This window comes from Astatotilapia calliptera, chromosome 10 (genome assembly GCF_900246225.1).
Source record: "Astatotilapia calliptera chromosome 10, fAstCal1.2, whole genome shotgun sequence".
Taxonomy (NCBI): Eukaryota; Metazoa; Chordata; class Actinopteri; order Cichliformes; family Cichlidae; genus Astatotilapia; species Astatotilapia calliptera.
In genome coordinates, this window is record NC_039311.1 from 27,797,955 (window position 1) to 27,823,432 (window position 25,478).

Genomic DNA, 25,478 nt, shown 5'->3' on the forward strand with positions numbered 1-25,478 from the left:
TGCTTTGTTCTCTTTGCTGAGCTCTTGTATTCTGGGCCATTCATCATTATGACAACTTGACGGCCCTCTGAAGAGCCCGGAAATGTATTTACGCAAAATTACAGAGTGAGCATAAAACGTACGACCTGCGACCGTCTGCAGAGCAGGATTTGAGAACGTGCAGGAGAAGCTTTGGTTTGCGTGGCTGAGAGGAAAACTTCATTCACCACTTTTAATATCCCATTCAAATTATGTGATGAGTTGACCCATATCTGGCGTTTAGGAGGAGGCATTATTTCACAGATGCACCTGTGGAACAGTGAGAAGGGTCCGCATGATTATAGTCACAGTTGGTGACAGCATAATGGAGATTAACTTGGTCAATCCCAAACAAGTTTGCTTAGTCATGAACAATTTACCAGGTGCAGCACTAACATCTGTGATGATGCTGAACCAAAACTATGTTTTTGTGTCTGGTTCTTTACCTTCTGAAAGCTGCACTGTGTTCTGCACATGCCCTTCAAGTCTAACCTCACCCTAACCAAATTTGAGGCTTCAAAAGACACATGACACTGTATATAATGAACCACATCCAGTCTTATGCATGATAACTAGATGCCACAAACATCTCTGCAATTGAAAAAAGTACAGTGTGTGATTTGTTGGTCAATATTGCAGGGAAATGTAAAAGAAATGTTGGGTTTTATTACCCAGAAGCCCTGTAAGGTGACACCCGTGTGTGTGTTGTGATTCAAGTGCCCCGTAGGAAAATGTGTGGTGGTTGTTGCCATTACAGCCTGGTCTAGATGAAGCGCTGACTCACTGCTGTTAATGTGTCGCCCGTAAAGTTTAGATTTGTCATTTCTGTGGGTGGAGATTTCCCACCATGCGACCTTGCAGCTCTGCACAATGAAAGTGATGCATTTCAATTAGCGGCACTGAGATGCCTCTGTTTGACTTATAGCTTGCAATTTTAATCTTTGTGAGTGGGAGCTGAGGAGCAAGCGTCTCCACCGCATGTCAGTGAACTGCCGTGCCGAGCAGCGTGAGATTATGTAAGGTGTAAAATGATCATGATAAGTGGAAACACTAACACACTGTGTCTGCTCCTATAACCCCGCTCTGCAGAGAGGGTCTCTGCAGCTGGATGAGCTCTCCTCCCCTTCTGTGTGCTGAAGTAGAGGAGAGGAGGAGGTGGTGGTGGTGTGGGGCCCACCCATGCAGAGCAACAAGGGCCTGGCTGTTCTCTGCTTTGTTTACTCAGGTCAGATAATACAGACAACTGATATACCTGCAGTCTTCCCTGCTGTCAATTGCTGTCCATTTTCTGCAGGCTGGAGTGGAGCGTGGGCATTGTGGAAGAAAAAGCCCAGCAAGGAAGACAGGGACCAAGGGAAAGGTAGGGTGTGCACTAATGTGTTTTCTGTGTTTAAGTTCTAATTTAAATCAGATCATTCATCTATAGATCATTCATTATAGCACCTGTGTGGGCTAGCATCAAGTTCAAAGAATGTAAGAGTGGGGTGAGAGGAGAGCAATGCACTTTAAAAAAAAAAAAAAAAAGATTTTAGCCACAGACTGTATATATAAGATGGATGTAGGTTTCCAGGTCTGAAAAGTAAAGCCAGTGAGGAAGTGCATTCTTTGAAATGGCCAGTAGGAGGCTCCCGTTGCAAAAAGAAGTCCATTTCTTATAGAAATCAGTGAGAAAACTGCCTTTGTTTTATAACTTTATAAACACTTATTAGTGTCAGTAATGTTGATCCACCTAAATAGCAGCTCATGATGAGGTTTTCCCTACACTGGCTCAGATTAGGCGGGAACACTTGAGCCTTGGGCTTATATCTTTCTTTTGTGTAGCTTAAGTCTCTCATGTGACCAGCAGCTAATGGCTCGTGATGAGCTGATAACAAACATTAGATGTAACCTGAAGACTGTACATAAAAGATGGAGATATTTGGCTTTGAACGGAATGCGTGCACCCTTCTGATGTCACAGCGGATGTTAGCTTTGTGCGCTACGTCATGTGTACAGCCTACGACACTGTGACCATTTGACAACCTGTAGGCTTTGGCACCTTTGAGCTGCCTACACGTGTAAGCCTGTAAAATCTTGCCATTTTTCCCTTCTCCGTATATTCTCCACAAAAGTGGGAATTTTCAGAGGAAATCTTCCAGTACTGCTACTCAAAATGGCACGTTTTGGTGTTTTGTTGTGGTCTGTAACCTTTTACTCTCTACATAGAGATTTAGGTGTTGGGCTATCTGTACTAGACTGACTTTCCTGACATCAGAAATTAGTTATAGAAATGTGAAGCTAGAAGTAAGAATCCAAAGTGACTACATTTCATGCTCTGGGGGGCATAAATGTACAGGCATATTTCACAGAATCTGTCCTAACTTTCCTTCTTACAAAGAAGTAAAGAAAGAAAGTTTTACTTTTGAGAAAAGGGCCGAAACATCCCAAATTGTCTTCTCTGAAGACATTTTCTGAGATAGCAGATCATAAAGGATCATGGAGTTACAAAAACCATTATGACTCATAGTCTAGGATTATAATGATCTTCAGAGTTGCTGGAATAAATGTTCATTTTCAAATGCAAACTAACACCGATCTTTATTTTTTAAAATATATATTTATTAACCCTCAGAGTGTGTCACACCCCAGAGAGGGTTTGAAAATCGTCTTTTCACCAGTGGAAAACAAACCCCTGCTGGAGCGCTGTCGTAATGATGCAACAAAGACTGTTGATGAAAATCTCGATAGCATCACTGCTGCTGTTTGCGCTTGGCGGGTCATTGCAGGCACACGACTGACGTCTTTCACTTCTGGTCTGCACGATGTTTGTTTTTCAGATTACACGCAGCAGTGCCAGCGGTGCAAAAATAAAAGCTAGTGATTCTAGAAGCTACTGATTCATAGGAAGTACTTAGTTTTTCACACATAAGAAGTTATAGTCATAACACATTGTTCCCTTTCAGTCTGGTCATTCTGTACAGCTCCTGCAGTAAGAGACATTTACACGCTCCCCATAGAGCAGCGTGGCAGACCCAGGAGAAAGGATCGAATTAACCACTGAAGGAGCCGTCGTGTCCAGCAGACTGAACCAAACAAAAGCATGCAGTGATGACCAACTACATGCATCATGAATATCCCTCACAGGAACCCCTTTATAAGGGGTCCATGAGATTACCATTCCCCTCGAGGAATATGCTCTGAAACCCTGAAGCAAAGAAAAACTGTTGGTGCTCTATGCTAACTGGTGACCTGCAGCAATGATTCTCGCCACTCACAGAAAGAGGGCACAAGCGTGCCACCGAGGTGAGCAGGCAGTCAGCTAACTTGTAGCACTGTAGGTGAGGCACCGTTAACCTCCCATGTGTCTGTGGAGAAAGACATCACCTGCCTGATCTGGTTTATGTGACCTGCAGACTGATGATTTGCAATTGTTTGAATGTAGATATTTTGTATTGATTTGCACAAGGAAATATGTACAGTCACACAGCTTGTTGGAAGCACTCTTATTGGAGCAGAACAATGACAAATGGCATGAAAGTCTGTTTGTCGTCAGAGCCTTTAATGCACCCAGACTTAACAGTTGCAATGAAGGAGCATTTGTGTATGCTGAACAAAACGTAGGTGGATTAAGGCTTCTTCTTTCTAGGCATCTGGTCTCTGTGAAGGCCTGTAGCTGGACTCTGGTCCTGGTCAGCTAGTGTAGAACTTGACTTGGAGGCTCTCATCTCAATGACTGGAGCACACACCGCCAGAGATGGCACTGCTAGGTCCAGTTGGCTGCCTGGGGGAACCAACCAGTGACTAATTCTCTGCCAGGCACATCATCTGGTACATCTGCAGCCCAGTGACCGAGCTCATTGCATCTGCAGTTATCTGCCTGAGCCCTTTATCTCCAGCTAAGTTGCTTAAAATCTGCGGTGATTGTCGGAAGTGCTGAGTGGCCATCTACTCCATGGTTGTGGAATGGCTCCACAGGCGGTGGGTTGTCTAAGCCAGCCTCCACTGTACTGTCTATGTGCTGTACAGTGACATGGATAGACAGTGGTTTTGCTACATGAAGCCGTTAGCTCAAAGACCAAATCGGGGAAGATGGGCAGGTGGTTTTTGACCATTCTTCAACCTTTGTCGAAACTGGGATGCTAAACTTGGAGAGGAGTGTGTAATGCTGTGCAAAAGCCATCTTTGCCAGCATGGGGACATGTCGCATGTGCTTTGGGCTTAGTCAGCGCTCTCCTAGTGTGGATAATCCCATAGTTGTGGCAGCCCTCATGCTGGTCCTTATCATGCAAAGAAACTGCACCCCTGAGAGTTGAACACGCAATTTTATCTTCATTTTAGTACTCATTAAAATGCAAAGCAAAATAAATAAATACTGCAATGAAGACAAAATTTGTCCCCTCTTGGCATTAGCTACCACCACTCAGTGACTAATGCTAACAGGGCAGTTAAGTTGGCAGATAAAAGAGTCAACTGCCACCAGCCAGCCTGACTCAGAGGTGAAGAGTGCAAGACCTGGGGGATGACTCAGCATGTCATCACGGATCTTTAGCATCGTCAAGTGGGGATGTGATATCCACTAATTTAATTCATCCATGGCTGCTACACTTCATACATTTTTGTGTTAAAAAAATGTGTCTCATTCACAGCTAAACTGGAGCTCTGAAGGCAAGATTGGGAGGCGACATCACTAGTTTATTGCTTCGAGTACACAGCCCCTCTGTCGGTAAGTAAATACAGTAAAATGACACATGGGTGAAAAGTGAACACGCAAGCAGCTCAAAAAACAGCTAGTTTATTTTTTTTTTTCATTTATTCCCCCCCCCACAAAAGAAGCTTCAAAATGAAAGGCTTTCTCTTTGAAATGCAATCAGAAGAAATAACACCTTCCTCATGTTTTAACACTGATAAATACAGATTATCTACTAATCAAATGTGATCAGAGGAGAGGCTGCAGATAGGTGGAAGGTGGTGTGAAGAGAAGAAAACAAAAAGGAAGAAAAACATCATCACCAACGGTTAATACCAACAGAAATCGTTCCATGTGGACAAGATCTAGCTAAAGAAAAGAGCCCTCTCTGGGTTCACATCAGTACAGCAGGTCTGTGGGGGTGGGACCTGCATTAAAGTGCAGACTGGAGTAGGAGAGGGGCAGCTTCAAGACCAAAATGGACACCAGGGCTCGGAGTGTAACCTTCCTTCCCCTGTGTGAACCGTAGCTTATGTTAGCACACTTGCACTGACATTATTCTAGCTCATGGAAGTGGCTCAGTAATTTATTACTAGTGTCGATGCAAATCTTTTCAGCGTTTCTCACTCCAATGCACACTGTGAGCAACACGGTCACTGGAAAGTGTCGGCGTAATTGCTCTCAAACATGAGAGTTTTTGGCAGTACAAGGTTGGAAAACGGGTCATGCTGTTGGTACGATTGCCATCAAAAGCAACTATTTAGTAGTGAACGGTTTCTTTAAATGAGACAGATCCTCGTGGAGGAACTTCTGTTATTTTTACCGTGTTCAGTGTTGTTGGTACGCGCTTATTTGAAGTATTGACAGGGTGGAGCTAGCCGCTCCCTCCTGTCCCCCCGCAGCCTCTACTTTCATACTTTTGAACACAGACCTGCATTGTAAAGTTAATGCGATGTGGTGGGATCACGAATCCACCTCAAAAGATTATCTTCGGGGTTTCGTTTTTTTGTTTTTGTTTTTTTTTAAATCCATCAATCGAATCAATATCAGTTGGAGTTTCAGATATATTTCTGGGTACGAGGAAGATTGTAAAGGTAATTTGAAATTTTATGCGCCTGGTATAGATCTGCACTGAGTATTTTACTAAAGCTGGGCATACACTGTGCGATTTCTTTCAGTCGCGTTATTCAGCTTGCGCTCAAACTGTGTGACTGAATCGCAGAGGTTAGAAATTCATAGGTCAGGATGCTCTGACGTGACCTTTAGCTTGGTAACATGAAGTGAGGTGTTAATCGCTTCTCAGGTATACTACACAATCCACGACACAGGATTAAGGCTAAACTCAGGCCGATCCCCAAGACGGTCGCACGAGTGAAAAATAGTCTCAAAATGGGCCAAAAATCACAGTGTATGCCCAGCTTTACACTTTTTAATGGCTATTTTTTGCATTTTTAAATTTGTATTCTTATTTTTTTTTAATACAAACTAAACCAATTAAAATCAGTTTCTTCACGTCCACTGATTAATACTCACTCAGTTTGAAAGATGAGGAGGATAAGTGGAAGAGAATGGCTGGATGGAGTTTTTAAATCAACACTTTTCGACCCTCCATAAAAAAAGGAAAACCCAGATTGATTTCAGTGTGCAATTTTTATGTTTTAAATTAGATTAACTGACACAATATGAACAAAGAGAAATAACAATTTAGAGCTAATTTAAAACCCTCACAAGACGGTACAGACTTAAATTTAATTTTGTGGCAAACTGACCCTAAATTTGGCACATAGTGGTTAGTGTGGGAGTGGTTGTAATGCTCACGTGATAGTGTTTCAGAGGTCTAATGAGCACCATGTTGACCATTTCAGGTAACAAACAGTGTGCAGAAGAGGCTGATGGGAATGGCTCAGAGACGTTTTGAACTGATTGTGACACTGTGGGAGAAGTTATTAAGAATACGTCAACTGGGAACTTTCTATATCCTATCCAAAATCAAATAAATCAACAACCTCTCGCAAAAATGACGCCTATCAGCCAAATCGCTGAAAATAATCAAATCTACGGATCCTGATTGGCCCGTCGATCATATTGCTCACAGTGTGCATGGATGTAACTTATTAAATGCACAAAAAAAATGATTCACTTCACGTTTCGCCAGACTGATTTTAAGTCTGGGGGACTTCAATAGTCAGATCGATGATTAAAACACGTTCAACGATGACTAAAAAGCAAAAACAAGCGCCAACGCTGGCTGTCTCCTTCAATTGCACATGTGCAGTATTTTAGACAAAGGCATCGGTTTAGGCATTCATACATGTTGGCACTGAGAAAAATGACCTGTGGAAAAACAAAGCAAACAAAAAAGGAGAATTTGATAACTATATATAATAATTATTTTGCTTTGAGAGTACATTCGTCATCTTTCCATGAGAGGAATTATGTAACTAATACAGTAGGGTGCTCAGGAGGGTCAGGGAGTGGGAAGAAGCAGCTTTAGAGAAGAAAAGAGACAGTTTGGTAAACTAATGCAAAAACTACCAGAGCGTGGAGGTGGAGGGGACTTGGGCACGAAGGAAGGCAAAGAGTAGTTGGGGGGGTAAAGAAAATGGTTGAGTAACAAAGGCTTCCCTAACACACTGTCACCCTCCTCTCTCCCTCCGTCCTTCCTTTCAGAGTTGACCCACAGTAGTCCGCTAGCAAGCTCTTGGCACTTTTTGGACATGATAAACTTTTTAAACAAAATGACTTTGGAGATGGTAGTCGTCATCGCTTTCTCCAGCTTCCTTCACTGTGCAGCACTCTCAGTCCGCAGTGCGCCAATGACACTTTGGATGTTTTCTTCAGGAACCTGAAGAAGACGCAAAGTAACTGATTAGAACTTTCTGATTGTATTTTCATTTGTTTTTGATGGCCCCAAAAACATCTGAAAAAGCTGAAACAGTTTCTCTCCAGCTGCTTAGAGCCTATGCTGATGCCATAAACTGTATATAAAAGATGGACGTAGTTGCTAAGATCAGTGCCTAGTGTCTTCTTAAAGCCTCGAGTTGAAGGTTTTCTGGAAGTGAAAAGCAAGAACTAAAAATCTTGACTTGAAACTAGTGAATTAAGTCAATAAGAAAGAGTTTACTGGAGTCACAAAGCCATTTTCCCAAAGACTTCTATACAAATTAGACAAGCGACCCCCTGTTGGCCACTGGAAAGAATGCAAGTTTAAAGACACCTTTGCACTGGCTTCACTCTACAGACCCAGATGTGCTATGCATGTCCATCTTTTATATACAGTCTATCATGGTGTCATGAACTGGTTAGACTAACCAAACAGCCCAACAATTACAAACAAGTTGATTACAAACCAAACATATGCAGTAGAAACTGTTTCTTACCAGGGCGTGGTCAAACTTGAAGGTGCTAATGTAGTAAGCTGGAATGTCAGCCGTCGCCAGCGGTTCTGATATCTGAGCCACGATGCCGCACTCATCTGCAGACCATTAAAAACACACTCTTTAACCTCTCAACAGGCCCCACAACCACTCTACAACTCATTAAAGCATGTTGATAAATACAATACACATTAATCATGATAACACTTATTATCCTGATTAGAGCAGCCAGGTCTGAGGTCTTCTTGTGAAATTCTGGCTTTTTTTTTTGTCTGCTAAGGCTTCACTTAGCCTGATTATTGATGCTCAGGTAAGCTGTTATATGAAGGTAGTTATCAACTAACATAAGCCTCTAACCAAACAGAAAAATGAGAAGGTCTACCGACTTTACAAAGGAAAACTATAAAACAACACAGCTGCTGCAGATTTGTCTCAGCAGTCTGAGTGTGTCTGGGAGGAAAACTATAGGATTACACCCACATATTTGGTCAGCAATAATAAAATTTCATTTATTTGAAGCCAGGAAGGAAAGCCGACAAAAATACAAATAACTGTAAGTTCACAGACTTCTCAGTATCGCAGCATTATGCACGGGGGGAATCTGACAGATTATTACTACTCCATGAAATTTCAGGTGTGTGTAAGACAGGTGCAGTTTTGTACTTTCACCTGCTGCCCTGGTGTTTAATGGTCTCACAGCAAAAAAGAAATGAATACAAAAAATATAATTTAAACATAGGTTTAACCTACAAGTACAAATAGGTGTCTTGTTTTAGGATCATACATTAAAGGCAACAGGAAAAAGTTCCTGGAAATAGTCTTTTTTTATTGTCTGTTTAGGGTTAGATAAAGACTTTAGATCTTCCAGGAACAGTGACACAGTTTTCAGTGGTGGTTTCATACCTGTTAATCTTTTATCTCAGGTATAACCTGCAGTTAGTATGGCAATCTACCCTGGTAAAAAGTGAACCACCTTTTTAATGCTAAAGACTGTTAACTACACACTGGGATGGTTGTCAAACCAGTTCTGACAACGCTGATCTTGATACTTGAACATGTGCTTTGTTGGCATCAATCTGTAGTAGCATGTGGCCTGCTTCTATCCATTACTACAGCAACAAAAATACTCACCAAATCCTAAAGGTTGCCCTCCAATTCGAACCATTTTCCAAAGCTCACCAGAGGCACTGGTAAAAAGTACATTGTTTGGAAACCTGGAAGAAGAAAAAAAAACAGAACAATTATATTAGTTTCAGTATTTATTAAAATACAATTGTACCACATAAAGGCTGGTTAAGTTACTCACTTATGCAACACAAGTGTGGTCATACAATTTCTATATTTCTGAATTGTTACCAATAATAAGACATAAACACAGTATTAAATCATTCAGTTCCAGTATTTCATTAACTCTTTGGCTTTATTTGACCTTTTTTTGCTTTACTTAACAAATTATGGCACCAGGCATGGTTAGCAGATAAAGGTGCATCAGAAGAAGCCACTAGCCACTCAGCACAGTGCAAAAACAGCTAAAGTCTGTTTCTGCTGTGCACCCCGCTGCACTGAAGAAAAGAGCCATTGTAAGGCAGAGTAATTTGGGTGACCCATCCCTTTAAGGCAACACATTCGGTCTTACATAAAACGTAGGGACATTGCTGACCTACATGCTGCAGAAACAAAATCTAAACTTAACAATTCAAGTTCACTCCAGTTGTTATTTTACTTCCACATGGATTGAAGAGGTTACTAACCAATATAATGCGGACCTTTTTTTATTCATTGGCAGCCTTTGATCAGATGCTAACACAGGAGAAACCATGTGGGACCTGCAGCTGCTCAAGTTCCTTGATGGCCCTCCTGCTTAATTAGTGTACACTGTTAGAAACTAAGGGAGTAGATGAGTCAGACTGAAACCCACTGTGACTTATGTGCAATACACCCGATAGCTCTGCTTATTGCCTAGCAACAAACTAATCACCACCTCAAACAACAATCAGAAACGCACTCCCCTGCATGAATACAAGCTGTCCTTTTAGTGGGGATTAACAGACAACAAAACCTTGAAAGAACAAGTGTAGTTAATTACACAACAGCAGTGCACATGAAATGTTGAGTGGTGGGTGTTTTTCTTCTACCTTTGTGTGGTCTGTTCATCCATGACCAGAGAGATGTAGCCCTCGATCAGGGAGAAGGAGAAGAAGCGGATGTGGTTTGAGTCTTCACTGGATGCTCCAGACTCTTTTTGCCTGGCAAAGACAAAAACAATACAGTTTTTGATTGGACCTGTGACACTTTGATTAATTTCTCTCTGTGTTGCCTAACAGCTTGAGTAGGTAGACTGGTTTCTGTTTGAAGAACTCAGGGTTTTCCATTTAAAAAAAAAGGAAGATTTTGAAGTCCGTGCCTGTGTGCAATGTTGTCCTTGGGTTCCCTAACAATGCTAACAGTGAGAGTTGATGAGGTCATAGAACTGCTATCTGTTAAACAATGTACACACTGGAAGCGATTCGCTCGAATGTGTCCATCAGAGACCATAGAAAGTGGAAGACATTTGACATCTTCAAGCAACTACAGCTAGAGACATTAAGTGGGCGGGGCCTGTGATAAAGGCCCTTCAGTCGAGCGGCGAAAAATCACTAAATGTCCAAAGTGTGGAATATCCAATCTGGGTCAGTGAGGAGTTGCTGCCCCAAGTATGGGAATCTGAGTATCTCTCGATCTTGTTTCTAAGGAGGAAAACAAATCCTATATTTTCTTGCTTTTTTAAAAAAACTTTATGGCATATTCCATTTGAAATCGGAAGCTAGAATTTCAATTTGATTGCCCTGTCAAGCTGGACTTTCAACTCAGAGAAGCCACACCAACACTGATTTAATAATCAGAGATGGTGGCAGTGCAACAACGTGGACTGGGACTTCCTTTTTTCCCCCCTTTAGTTTATAGAGCTATTTCACAGCAGGTGTTTTGACTGTCAAAAGCCAGAAAATAAGAAAATGCCCATTGAAAAAGTGCTGTAATTTACATTTCTAAAGTATCCTAGTGAGCCATTTCAGTGAACGAACACAAAACACCTTGAAAGGCCTTAAAATTGCCTCATTTAAGTGGAATAAAGCAGTCATTGTTAATGCCTGCTTTGACAGGACCAAAAAGGTCTCTAATTAAAGTATTACTGCACACAACATATATGTATAAAAAAACAACCCTCAAATTATGCAGACTAACACACAATGGATGGAATCATTTTACACTATTCTCTCATTATTGTGTGGGGTTAGTCTTACGCTCTGGTGCTGCACTTACACGAAGATGATTAATGTGTGAAAAATATAAAAGATGAAAGAAGGGTTCAAATTGATGCATCACAGGTCAACACATTCTGACACTGAGCCTCATGTGTGGGCTGAGCTCCAGAACATTTTCTCAAAATGCCACCATTTAGCATCTCCTAATTTTTCCTTCCTTGTCTAGGAAATGAAAGTGAAAATAGTCTTCTATTCTCGAGAAAATAAGCTTTCCTGAATTTTACCCTTTTATATAATTCAAGGCAGTAAAGATAATTTTTCAGACTTGACAAGGCTCCAGCAGAAGACATCAGATAACTTTAGATTAACTTAGATAATTAGATAACAAAAAAACGGAATACTACTTTCCACTGTGGCCAAACTTCTCTTAATGAGCTAAATTTCTGTTTTATCCCTTTTAAGTAACATCCTACATTTGATTAATAGACTATAAATGTTAAACCTAATGTTCTCAGTGATTGAGTGGAATCCTGGCAACATGCAAAACATGCAAAAGGCCTTCAGGGACTTAATGAAGTAATAAAATGTTTTACCCTCCAGAGTAAAACATGACGTCCATGAGCAGAGTGGCCACAGAGGGCAGTGTGTCTGGGTCCAGGCTGGTCACACAGAACATGTTGCTGGGACTGGATAAGGGGTGAATGATAGGACGGGGCACTGAAAAAGATAATACATGAGGGCTTAGGAGGCTTCTTAATAAAAGACTACATGGCAATACATTTTCTGATCATCCTTTTTCCATTCATCTGAGCTTAGACTTCCCTTGTCTGTACTGGGTGAAAAAGTGAGCTTGAAAACTGCATTTGCCAACATTAAGAAGGAGCTTTCAAGCTCAGCTTGTACACCAACAGGAACAAAACACAAATTGTATGAACAGCAATAAAGACTGTGTGCTGTGTAATTGAAAGCACCACAGTGCACTTAAGTGGAGCTTTAGTGGAGATTATCCAACAGCCGTTTCTACAATCATAAATAAACCTTTAAACATTAAGGTTAATTAGACACAATTTGATGTATATGTTTGCACATTTTATATTTAAACAATGCTGAAAAAGTTTACGCATTTATTTATATATAAACTTAAAATGTAAGCATCTCACCCGTAATAAAAACAAATCCACAACAAATGTATTATTATTTCAGGGCTGAGAAACAAGCATAATTACATTTTAATCCCATTTTATAGATTTTATATCCCATTTCCTGTAGTGGAAACATTTAAATTTTCTTTTAATCCAGGACTAGTCTTAAAGGGGGCCAGATTATATTATATACATGCTGTTCCAGTCGTTGATGCTCATATTAAATACTGTAAATGTGGGCCACAAGGACAGGCTTCAGCGTGCAGTAAACACTTAACCACTGAGCCACTGAGAGCGGATGTTAATATGGTGATCTGTGGGTGTGAGCACAGAAGCCCCACCCACCTGCTGTTTTAACATTCTGTGCACGAGGGGCAGCCAATCGAAAGAAAGTGGTCTCAAAGGGAGAAAGAACGGAGTCATAATGGCTTGAATGAACTGAGGTTGTACTATATAAGGTTTGTTTTAAAGAGATACTTTAATAGATTCCAAGAAAAAAAAATGGAGCTGGAAATTAACATAATGGGTCCACTTTAATGTCTGTGAAACAGCACAAATTAATATGCAGAGATTATTACGTTGAAGAAACAAGTCTGAAAACATTTTGTAAGTGCTTTGCAAAACCCATTTCCGATTACAGAGATCTCAGTATCAATACACTATCGTCCAATCGCATTGCAGATTGCATTTGTGCAGATGTAATCTCAAAACCACACAGTGGCGACAATTTGGCTTTTTAAAAATGGATCCGTGTTAATAAACAATGACCAGTAACCTGGACGTCTTGGCCCAAGTATTGGCCATGGATCCCCTCAAGTTGGCAGAAATATTGAAATGTCAGTCCACATTAAAGGCTGTTAAAGGCAGGGTGAAAGCATTAAGCTTTTCTCTAGACAGAAATATTGAATTATTTTGTTAACTCTTACCTAGTTTTGGTTTCACAAAGCCATTGGTCACCCCCAGATTGTGAGCAGCAACAGTCTCCCCGTTGACCACTCGAAACAAAGTGAATTCGGAAGACAGAGTGTGCATGACCATCGGGAGGTCTCGCTCTCGAACCTGGGGACGGCAACATGAACGAGTTCAGAGGTCAAGAGTAAATGCTGAATATGTAACAGGAAAGAAATGTCGATGAATTTTCAGAGAAATCGTTTGATGGGAAATCCCACTCTTATTCTCCTAGCCCGAGCTTTTTTCTAATGAAATGCTTTCATTTATTTTCAGTGTGCCCACTCTCTTGCTTGCCTAATCTACATTTGCTTTTAATGACTTCCTACAAAATGGCTTTTGATAATGAGCAGAAAATGGGATTGGGCTGTTCATATTCAGCCAGATTTATATGTTCTGAGGAGGAGCAGAGAAGACAGTAAAGCTGCATTCTTTGCTTTAAACACAGCCTTTAGTTCTGAGTATTAGCATGGGCGGACAAAATGGAACATGGATCTTTGCCTCTTATGCCAACCATGCCGTCCTGCATCATTAGGGCTGAGCAATATGTCAAAGCAGGTTTATTTGTTGAGCTCTTTTCATACACGAAGGTAAACATGTGCAACATAAAGAAAAGGAGCATACAACGGTTAGAAGTGGAAAACAAAGCAAATTGAAACGCAAACAGACCAAGAAAGACATGAAAAGCGAGAACTGGCCATGAGCCAATGCATTTAAGATGATTATTGTTACAGTCTAATCAGATCATCATGATATGACTCACTCAAATGCATTTTGCATTTTTTGGTCCTTGTGTAATTGCATTAAGAGCGGGGTTCACGAGCATGTGGCTTTGATATGTATTGTGGAGAATTGGAAGATTAAGTTGAAAGGGTCAAGAAGACCTCGGGGAGCCAGAACTTTTCACAGCAAATTTCAAGGAAATTAGTTTTCCAGATTTCTTAGAAACTAATTGCTGACAGCAGGGGTAGAGAAAAAGCCACCAAAATTATTATGGTAATGAAGCAATTAATATTTATATTTCTTTAACTTTGCTGTCTCTAATTAAAACTAAGCTGATCTCTGTTTAAGGTGGGAAGGGTGGCAGCACGAATTTAATTGGCGTATTAGCTGTCGCTCTTGTAATTGTTGCTCCTGAGAAGCTGGTGTGTGTGGCAGATCTGAGCAGACTGACTCAGTCAGGATGCTTGTTGCTCTGTTGAAATGAGTGTATTCAACATTTGGGTCAGGCTTTACCGCTTTATGTAACACAAAAGATCATAGCAGTGAAAAAATAAAACATCTTAAGCTGGTTTGTCTTTTGGCCTGCTGAGGGATTCAGTAATGCAATGAAACACAGAGTGAAATGAAGGTAGGAGATGGCTTGTGGGTGTGGATGACAAGGTCAGTGTTGGACGTTTTCTTTACCTCTTTTCATCTTATATACCAACAATTAGGACAGTGGGAAGGAGCCTGTGTCGAGACAGGAAGCATGCCCCGAGTATGATACCTTAAATTCCAGCAAGAGGCTGATCTGCTGATCCCCTTTATGTAACAGATTATCAACATCAGCACAGGTTTTTTGTTTTTTTTCCCATTTTCATGAACATGCTGAAGCTGGTCAGCAGGCCTTGTTTTTCCATTAATGCAAGGCAATAAAAAAAGAAAGGAAAAAAGACTCCCTGTAGCCAAAAAGGCATGAGAAAGGATTTCATCCTAAATCAAAAGAAGTGGGGCCGTGCAAGGTACACTATATCCAAGGTTATTGCTTTTTCATATCAGGCACTGTAGATGTAAACAACTGTGCTGCCAGGAGTTGCATAAAAGACAAATAATGCAACACACCGAGCATGCTAAGAAGCAGATCAACTGTTGGCTCATAACACACAATCATCTTTACTAAACAGAACTGAAAAAGAAACTGCACTTTCAGTTCACTCTGACAGACGGGGGAGGGGGGCTGTGTGAGGTCAAGTGCTGTCATGATACCTGAAGCACAGTCTGGATTCATATCAATTAAAATGCATCCCAGTGGTTCCCACTGAGCATGCAAATAAGCAGCGGAGAGGCGGCTCTCACTGCAGCAGTTGCTAGTGCTGTTTTTCTACTTATCGCCATTAAAATACCTGTGAGATCAGAGGATGGTACTACAAACAGTTTACTTCTGATTTAGCTCAGCATGTGATGGAGTGATGGCCTGTTCAGTGTATACAGCTGTGTATTGCCTCTCATCCAACAACTATATACAAAAGATGGGCTACCATGATGTCATGGGTTTGTAAAGTCCCACTTTAAAGTCTCAACTTGGACTTGGCATCACCATCTTGGTTCTTGATTTCTGTTCAATTTTATTTATTAGGCGCCAAGTCACAGCAAAACTCTGCTCAAGGCGCTTTAAAATGTAAGGTAAACCTCTACACTACTGCAGAGAGAACCAGACCACCCTCTATTAACAGTCACTTGTTGACAGTGGGAAGAAAAAACTCCCTTTTAACAGGAAGAAACCTCCGGAAGAATCAGGCTCAGGAAGGGGAGGCTGCTGCAACCAGTGGGGAGTGAGGGGGAGGGATACAGAACAAAAGATAGTGTGGAAGAATGAAGGGAAGATCTAATTGTGAAACTGACAGAAGCCTCACCCCAAAAACATATTGTCTATTGTACTCTACATGAAACCATAGTGCAAAACTAGTTTCGAGGTCATAAATTGTTGTGCAAAATGCCCCCTGCTGGTTATTAGAAAGGATATTTAAGGGGCTTCTGTGCCAACCTTTCTCAGAGACTACACCCATTTTTTTAATCCTATGGTATTGGTTGATGTCAATTGGGATAACTCCAGCCCCTCGAGCCGTGTGTCGAGTCATTTTTTTGAGAGCATCACGTGGCTGTCGAGACCCACACCATTCACACACAGAACCTTGACATGAACAATATTCACACTCACCAGGATGAAGTCCGTCTGATACGTCGACAGCATGAAAACAGAAATGTTGTGGTCGGCCAGTGGTGCGATGACTGATTTAGCGATTTTGGTGACTCCTATGGGTTGTGAAGTGGATGTGTTGCTACCTCCTGACACCACGTTAAGGGCCACCCACGTGGCGTCGGCAACGCTGATGTGCTCCGACTGGGGCAGCTCTGGAAATGAAATCAGAAACAGTTGGGAGTGGAGCTGGTACAGTTGTTTGGCTGTCACAAAATTTAATGGTTAAGATTTGAGACAGATTGTTTCATAGAGGCAGCAACACAGATGGATGGATTTAATCTTTACCAACAACCTCTTTGGAATAAAAAGAAAACAAGCTGGGTATCAGTAGTTTTCATCTGCACTCATTTCTTTCTTTTTTTGATCTGTAATGTACTCACTTTTGCATAATAAATACAGTTTTATTTCTGACTGATTAGGAATATGATACTTTTAACAGCTTTGAGGTAAGGTCACAGAGCAAAAGCATTAAATATTAGACCAGCATTTCCCTTTCTGAGTCATTCGTGAGTCAGATTTGTGCCTTGATGACTCTCTTTGTCTTCTTGAGCCATTATAACTCTGAGCTTTAACATTTATCATTATCCTGTCACTGGTGCCTGTAGCTGTCTAATGACTTCAACACAGAGAAGCCACGGTTGTGTTTACACCAGTGACTGGGATAAAATAATGAACCCCGCAGGTAAGAACCACAGACTGTGTAAATAAGACGTCAATGCACTAAAGCATCCTCTATTTAACTCTGAATCTGCTCATAGTTGTTAAAGAAAACTTAAGACTACCACTATCTCGACACAAAGTGTTTAATGCAGTCATAGCACAAGTGAGAAGTAGGGTCATTTTCTCATGGAGAAAGAAGAGCTGGACTTCTTTCTAATGGCCATTAGGGGGCAACACATCTGGTAAAAAGAAGAGCTGGCTTTATTTTTTTAAACCCAGAATCAATATAAACCTTTTAGAAATACTTTATTAATCCCAAAGGAAATAAGGCTAATAAAGCATAACTTTTAGTTGCTAGGTGAGTTCCGATTCAAGTAAAAAAGAGAACAGGGCTCACCTGGCAATGATACTCCCATGAGTGAAATGTCCAATTACTGTGAGGGACTGTGTATAAAAATGGCTGCAATTTTTAAACTGTTATGTAATACTTTTGTTAAACCCCTCAAATAAAAGCTGAAAGTCTAGACTTAAACCGCATGTTGGTGGTTTGATTTAAAAGCTACTGTGACGGTGAAAAGAGGCAAAGTTACCAAAACTGCATCCATGTCCAAATATAATTTACAACATACAAAGTATGATCTACCCAAGACATGTGGACTGAACTGGGTTGTGCACTCATGGGCTAATTAGGGACTAATTGTCCATAATCAACATGCATAAGGATATATAGTATGCATCTTCTTGGGGGTTTCCAGTATGATTTAATTTCACAATGTAGTTCAGTTCAATATAAGAAAGACAATAACCCACAGAGCCAGCCACCAGTAGAAAATACCTGCACCAGTTACGCAACAAATAGCCTGTAGTCTCCAGGGTAACTAAGGAGGGTCACCCTGGAGAAGGGTGTGTAATGACACGGATTCACTCACTCAGCCAACACAGCGAGCAGCAGCTTGGCCTCACATCTATAATGACAAAGTGTGCTCAAACAGTGTCAGCTGAAGCCGCGCGGTGCTGGTGAGAATCATAGATTACACAATGCGACCTTCTCTTGCCGCCTGGTCTCTGGTTGCCACAGTGACTTCAAAGATTAGTATCCACAAAGCGAGGCTCACCTTTAAATCCTTCCTCGTCGACGATGATGGTATAGTCCTCTGGAGTCTCTGTCAAACTGAAAAACTTGCATCTAAATTGGAGGGAAAAGAAAAGGGAGAGCAGATCAAACAGTGGAGAATATATGTGGAAAGTTTTAAAATAATCTTAATAATCTCTCACTGTTTCTCCTTCCTCACACTATAAACACACACATCATGTGGAATTAACCTATAGACTGTACAAAGTAGTGCTTCTGGGTATAAAATAAGTGCAGAAGGGTATTAAAGTCAGTAAACACAGAAAAATCTGTCTCAAACTGAGCATTTGGCACAATCTAATCACAAATGCTTATGTGATTATTTGAAACTTTGACCATGTTTAATTTGACCATCCACCATCATTACAAAAAAATAAGGAAAAAAATTATATTAGGTCCCCTTTAAATAAACACCCACAAGGACGAATGCATGTCTTCATCATCTTCTATTGAATATGAGGCTCACAAACCCAGTGATTAATAAAGTGCTGGGCAGCTTTACCCCTCTCCAACAGACAAAGGCAAATTTTGCTTTGACAGGAATCTCCGTGATCCAGAGATGTTTTTAAATGCACAAAATATACTGAGGCTATGAGCTCAAAACATCTATATCTGACAGAAATCCCATTTTATCCCATTTAGCTTAAAAACCTTATCTGTAAGTACGTTTTAGGCCATACATATACATATACAACTTTGGTATAAGTGTTTGGAATTAAAATCATTTCATTTTAGCTTTGGTTTATCTGTCTAAGAGTTTGGTTTCTTTAACAGTGAGAATTAAAGTCTCATAAAAGGCCAGTGTAGCTGTAGATTCACACAAACATTTACTGGAAATTATATAAAGAATCTTTGGTCACTATGCGATTAAAAGAAGTGAATTTGCTGACTGACCACCTCTACACAGACCACAAGCCAGCTGACGTTTGTGTCTTGGACTTATAATTTACCTGACTTACTGCAACTTGCAATGACCTCATGAAAAACTTGCACAAGCATAATTTCAGCACAACAACAGTGGAGACAAAGTCTTAAAAGCAAGTTGTGCCACTGAGCTGAGTCTTGATAATGATCTGAGTAGCTATTTTCCAAGAAATCCTCAGTCATATCTGATTTAAACACTTAAAATGTTTGGCTACTGCCTAAAAACAGATTTGGAAAAGCTTTTTCTCCCCCACACACGCAGAGCTCAGTGCCCTCAGGGTCAACGTGTCTGACTCATCCCACCAGAGCACTGGGCAAATGCCATGCTAATTCATATTATGGATGCAGCATGAAATGGACCAGCTTTTATTGTTTAGCACTTTTCTAATCTTATTTGACCACTCAGAGTGCTCTTCACTATAAGCCACATTTACCTTTTTCACACATAATCATACATCACGGTACTGCACTTAAGCACTTTGCAACCTCACCTACGGCAAAATTCCAATCATCAGTTAACCAAACATACATGTGTTTGGACAGTAGGAGGACGTCAAAGAACCCGGAGAGACCTCACACAGCCTGGAACATGCACACTCCACACAGGAAGGCTCCAGCCAACTAGGAGGTTTGATCTTGCTGTGAAGAAACAGTACTAACTGCTGCTCTAACCAATCTCCGAGGAGATATGCACATAGTCAAACTGTTGTGAACTTGAGATTTGCACTTGTTTGAGCGCTCATATATTTCAGATTTGTCTGTTGATAAGCCCATCTGGGCAGGGGCGTTACAGAAAAATCCCACCTACATTTCTATTTGTATTTTGATTCTTTTTGACTGCCTCGTTTCTGCATCATCATGTGCCTTGTTGAGGTAAATGGCATATAGAAGTGACAGATTATTAACAACTCAGTGTTCCTCATCAAATTTTGTTAAGAGGACACTTTTGAAAACCACTAGTCAGATCTGACCACATCTGCCTCTTGACATTCAGATCATCGCATTTAAACTGTTCTCAGATGGTAAAAGATGTTAGAGACAAAAGTGTGCCCCAAAGATTTTACAACAAATGGAAAACGGTGCAGTAGGAAAAACAACACACACAACGCTCCTCTGATAATCACATTCTTTACACACCAGCTACTGAAAGCTCACACTTCATATTGGCTGAAAGGTGTGAATAATGACAAGAGAATAACAGAAAGGCTCTCAGAGGGAACAGCAGGATTTCCTCCTGGCATTAAATGAGCTGTCAACTGTCACTTTGACTTGCAGGGTGTTTTGCAGAGCGAGAACATTAGAATGATGTGCACTGAAGGCTTTTCTTGTGCCCGGGCTGGCAACACACCTAATCAATGACTTACTTCAGTCTTTGACATTGTTCCATCTAGATCAGCAGCACAGATTTACTGTGCTACTCCCGACTGTGGGGGTGATCTCTGAATATTCAGCCTTCATTACTCACATTCTGTATGCCTGCAAGGAACTTCACAGGGAGCCTTTAAATGAGTTTATGCTGTCAACCACTGCACTGCAAATGTGTTTGTAAAAACTCAGGGCACATATTAATGGAATTACGCTGATATATGATCTGCATAAAGTCATACATCATTTTATTTAGGAGTTGGAGAGGAATTGAAAGAATGTACAGAATAAGAGTTTAAATAAGGAGAATATCTCCATATCTTTACATCACCAATGTTCATATTTAGGGCTGGTTATTGACCGAATCGATGTCAGTGGCACTAGAAGTCAGAATCAAACATCTAATCTGGATCTAAGGTTTGTTTAGTCTTTGACAAGATATTTCCTTTTTTCTTAACTTAAGACAGTGGCTTCACTTACATTACAGAGTATATATAAAAGGTGGATGCAGCTACAGAGATGTCAAACCAGACATGTATTTCCTACACAATTAGTCTGTATCTGTGGTGAAAACTGACACACGGGACTGGGGTGCATGAAACAAGACATGCCGATAAATTTAATATTTTCCACTCTAATAATAATAATAATAATAATGAACTCTCTACATAATGGAGGAACTATCAGTTAGTGAGCTCAAACTTCAAGGTCTTGAAGTCCAGTGAGAGACAGCAGTCCTGTTCCGCAGCCTTGGTGAGCTCATCGTATTGACACATGAACCACTTCTCCATCTGCTGCAGGTTCTGGTTAGAATGACCCTCCAGCACTCGCAGCCATCGTCACACCAGAACAAACATGCAAGCTGGAGTCCAAGACTGTGGAGTTGGAGTCTGCCCAGGCACAAGATTAGGGTCTCTGGGGATTGACTCAACAGTGATCTGAATAGCCCACCCAGAGGAAACAGGAGTCAGAACAGGCCAGAGATGGCTAATTAGCAGTGACTGAACTTTGAAAATCTGAACGAGGGGATTGTTTCATGTAAAAACAGATAGCTTCTGTGATGAAAATAAAAAAATACATGGCTTGGGTGGCTGGAAATATATCTGGGTGTCGGCGTGTATCTGGAATACAGTTCACTTTGTCTCAGTATCTTTTGAGGTGCTTACAAAGCACAATGAGGTCACCAATTTCATGCATTTTGTGGCTTAAATAGAGAAGTGGTGACACACTGGCCTTCCACATATTTGTAAGCTACTAAAAGCAACTTTGATGAAGATCTGTGCTGGGGGTGTGTATGCCCGAGTCCTTAAAATGCAGGGATCAAACATGCTTGTTCACGGTATGAATCGCCCAGTGTTAAGCCACCCTATGTGTGAGAAACACTGGACTCTGCAAAAGGTAAGTCCGCCCTCCTTTATCATCCCAATTTGACTATCTCCATCCAATCTGAACCAGGGCCATAATATACAGCATAAGCATCATGCTGTATTCGGTAAGAGTGGGAAGTAGTTATTGAGACCATAAACTCATCAGGAAAGAGTTTACTGAGGTCATGAATCAAAGGAAAGTGTTGTCTTCTAGTAGACTTCTATACAGGTGGAGTTCTTTCTGCAATCGATCTGCTGACCAGAAGAAAGAATGAATAATTAATGCACTTCTGCCTTGGTTCTACTCTTCCATCTTTTATATACAGTCTGTGGTTTATAGATATTTTAAAAATTTTATTGAACTCCTACCAATTGAAGACTTCAGGTGAAACATTTGCCAGGGATGGGAACGGTGTGATAAGCATTCGTCCTTTTCACCAGCTATTTTTTTTTTTTATTATGTTTGTTTAGCTCAGTGTTTGCAATCATTATATTCCTCTTCATTCAAAGGCAGGCTGTCAAATTTAGAAAGAGAAGCCGCCAATATCCCTACACATTTACATTCAGCTGGAACGCGAGCCCAGAAAGAATTATTTAACATGGTAAAATTATTCTTCCGGCTGCTTCATGAAGGGGTTGCATCTCCTTGTACCATCTCCTTATTCTGTCAGTGTCGTCTGATTGGAGTGTTCATAAGAAGCATTTTTAATCCTGCCTAAAACTAGAAAGACAGTATTGGCTCCATATAAACACAGAGACACTATATCCAAAGACATGGCAGTCTATGAATCCTGCATAGAAATCTGTTGTAGAATAATGAAATGCTAAAGATGACAGCTGCCTTCCTCCTGCCTTTAACCCTCATAATGTCCTCCCGATTTGCATACAATGTGAGCCATCAGGGGTCAAAAGTGTCCCCACTTCATTTGACTGTTTTTTAAAGTATAAAGTATAAATTGTCAATCAATTCAGTGTTACACCTTAGTTTTACTTAAGACCAACACATTAACACAAAATTTACTCAACATTTTACATTTTAGGGCCACCAGACCTTCTTTACAAAAAATAAACCCTGTTTTTTTAGCGAAAACAAATTGAGAAAATTAAATATTTAATTGTTTAGATAATTTTGACTATCTGAATAACTAGAGAGTGCTGTATGTTGAACTTTAGCGAGAATTTTTTTTTTCAAGCGTTTATAAATTTTTAATGGCAGCAAATAATCACACTGGTGGTCCTCAGGGGTCAAAAGTGTCCCCACTTCATTTGACTGTTTTTTAAAGTAAAAAGTATAAATTGTCAATCAATTCAGTGTTACACCTTAGTTTTACTTAAGACCAACACATTAACACAAAATTTACTCAACATTTTACATTTTAGGGCCACCAGACCTTCTTTACAAAAAAATAAACCCTGTTTTTTAGCGAAAATAAAACAAGAAAATTAAATATTTAATTGTTTAGATAATTTTGACTATCTGAATAACTAGAGAGTGCTGTATGTTGAACTTTAGTGAGAATTTTTTTTTTGAACCATTTAAATTTTTTTAATGGCAGCAAATAATCACACTGGTGGTCCTCAGGGGTCAAAAATGTCCCCACTTCATTTGACTGTTTTTTAAAGTAAAAAGTATAAATTGTCAATCAATTCAGTGTTACACCTTAGTTTTACTTAAGACCAACACATTAACACAAAATTTACTCAACATTTTACATTTTAGGGCCACCAGACCTTCTTTACAAAAAATAAACCCTGTTTTTTTAGCGAAAACAAATTGAGAAAATTAAATATTTAATTGTTTAGATAATTTTGACTATCTGAATAACTAGAGAGTGCTGTATGTTGAACTTTAGCGAGAATTTTTTTTTTCAAGCGTTTATAAATTTTTAATGGCAGCAAATAATCACACTGGTGGTCCTCAGGGGTCAAAAGTGTCCCCACTTCATTTGACTGTTTTTTAAAGTAAAAAGTATAAATTGTCAATCAATTCAGTGTTACACCTTAGTTTTACTTAAGACCAACACATTAAAACAAAATTTACTCAACATTTTACATTTTAGGGCCACCAGACCTTCTTTACAAAAAAATAAACCCTGTTTTTTAGCGAAAATAAAACAAGAAAATTAAATATTTAATTGTTTAGATAATTTTGACTATCTGAATAACTAGAGAGTGCTGTATGTTGAACTTTAGTGAGAATTTTTTTTTTGAACCATTTAAATTTTTTTAATGGCAGCAAATAATCACACTGGTGGTCCTCAGGGGTCAAAAATGTCCCCACTTCATTTGACTGTTTTTTTTAAAGTAAAAAGTATAAATTGTCAATCAATTCAGTGTTACACCTTAGTTTTACTTAAGACCAACACATTAAAACAAAATTTACCCAACATTTTACATTTTAGGGCCACCAGACCTTCTTTACAAAAAAATACACCCTGTTTTTTAGCGAAAATAAAACAAGAAAATTAAATATTTAATTAAATTAAATATTAAAAAAAAATTTTTTTTTTAAATTCTCACTAAAGTTCAACATACAGAGTGCTGTATGTTGAACTTTAGTGAGAATTCTTTTTTTGAACCATTTATAAATTTTAAATGGCAGCACATAATCACACCTGTGGTCCTCAGGGCTCAAAAATGACCCCGTTTGCTTTGAAGCAACAAGTATAAAATATCATCCATCTCTGTGTTTCAAGGTTTTATTCAACTTTATTCCAACTCATTGCCTGACAGTTTTCTATATTTTGGCATGGTAGGAGGGCATGAGTCTGAGTGAAGGCAAACTTTCATGAGGACAAAGGCGTGTCCATATTTGACCCAAGTGCAGGAGGAAGCTCAGGTTTATTCCTCTGCACTGGTCCCATCATGGACAGCATTCTTTCTGCAGTTGCAGGCCAAGGGGCATATACAGTAAACAAGCTGTTACAGGTGATTGTTTTCTTTTGGAAACCTGCAATGTTAGGGACAACTCGTGTCCTGACTGCAGGACAGACGGTTTGCCATCGCACACGAGCATGTTCCATGTACAGCTGGACCTGCATCACATGCTGCCCATGTTTTTGTCTCAAAGTTCCCTGGTTTACTTGGATGTTCTGTTGGAGGGGACAGAGTCCTCTGAAGGGGACTTGGTGCTCATACAGTCACATCAGTACCAGGATCTTACATCACAGCAGGAGGAACACCCACTTGTGTTTCAAGTCAAGTCAACACCAACACACATCATACACCTCAAATGGGAGCACGTTTGTGTCATGAACGACGATCATCTATTGTGTCTTTATCAAGAAATTATGTCCTTTTTGTGCTTCTATGATTAATCTTGTGTCAGCATGAAAACTTCTCTACCAGACTCAGGATGTCATAAACTGGCCGTAGCGACTCTACTGGATGCGCGGCAGTAAGAATCAACACACCCACATATGCCTACAGCTGCATTCGGTCCATTTTTCTTCCTCTCTTGTTGTCCCTCCTTGTTCATCATTGAGTTGGCTGTAGAGCAGGTCATCTGCTAATTGGATGGTTGTTGGTTCAATCTCTGTGTGCTCTAGTCTGGAGTTCTTACCAAGGTGTCCTTGGGCAAGTTACTGAACCCCAACTTGGTCTCTGATGCATCCATTGGCATGTGAACGTTAAAAAGCAGAATACAAGCAGAATACACTGTGTATAATGCTTTCA

At 40.2% G+C, this 25,478-nt stretch overlaps 1 protein-coding gene and 1 long non-coding RNA gene across 3 annotated transcripts in view; one reads left to right on the forward strand and one right to left on the reverse strand.

Annotated features, from left to right (window-relative positions):
• The first annotated feature begins 1,186 nt into the window (after window positions 1–1,186).
• Window positions 1,187–22,770, forward strand: LOC113030197 (uncharacterized). The gene is made up of 3 exons (XR_003273560.1): window positions 1,187–1,378; window positions 4,644–4,720; window positions 21,237–22,770. It is a non-coding gene; the product is annotated as an uncharacterized LOC113030197 (long non-coding RNA).
• The window catches only part of castor2 (cytosolic arginine sensor for mTORC1 subunit 2), a 30,685-nt gene continuing 12,253 nt past the window's right edge, over window positions 7,047–25,478 (reverse strand). For both annotated transcript variants that reach the window (XM_026181390.1, XM_026181389.1), the window contains exons 3-10: window positions 18,131–18,201; window positions 16,314–16,507; window positions 13,372–13,504; window positions 11,897–12,020; window positions 10,197–10,307; window positions 9,193–9,275; window positions 8,065–8,159; window positions 7,047–7,529 (exon numbers count right to left, since the gene is read on the reverse strand). In XM_026181390.1, the coding sequence (XP_026037175.1) occupies window positions 7,467–7,529; window positions 8,065–8,159; window positions 9,193–9,275; window positions 10,197–10,307; window positions 11,897–12,020; window positions 13,372–13,504; window positions 16,314–16,507; window positions 18,131–18,201 (874 nt within the window). In that variant the 3' untranslated portion in view covers window positions 7,047–7,466. The remainder of the gene's footprint in view (window positions 7,530–8,064; window positions 8,160–9,192; window positions 9,276–10,196; window positions 10,308–11,896; window positions 12,021–13,371; window positions 13,505–16,313; window positions 16,508–18,130; window positions 18,202–25,478) is intronic.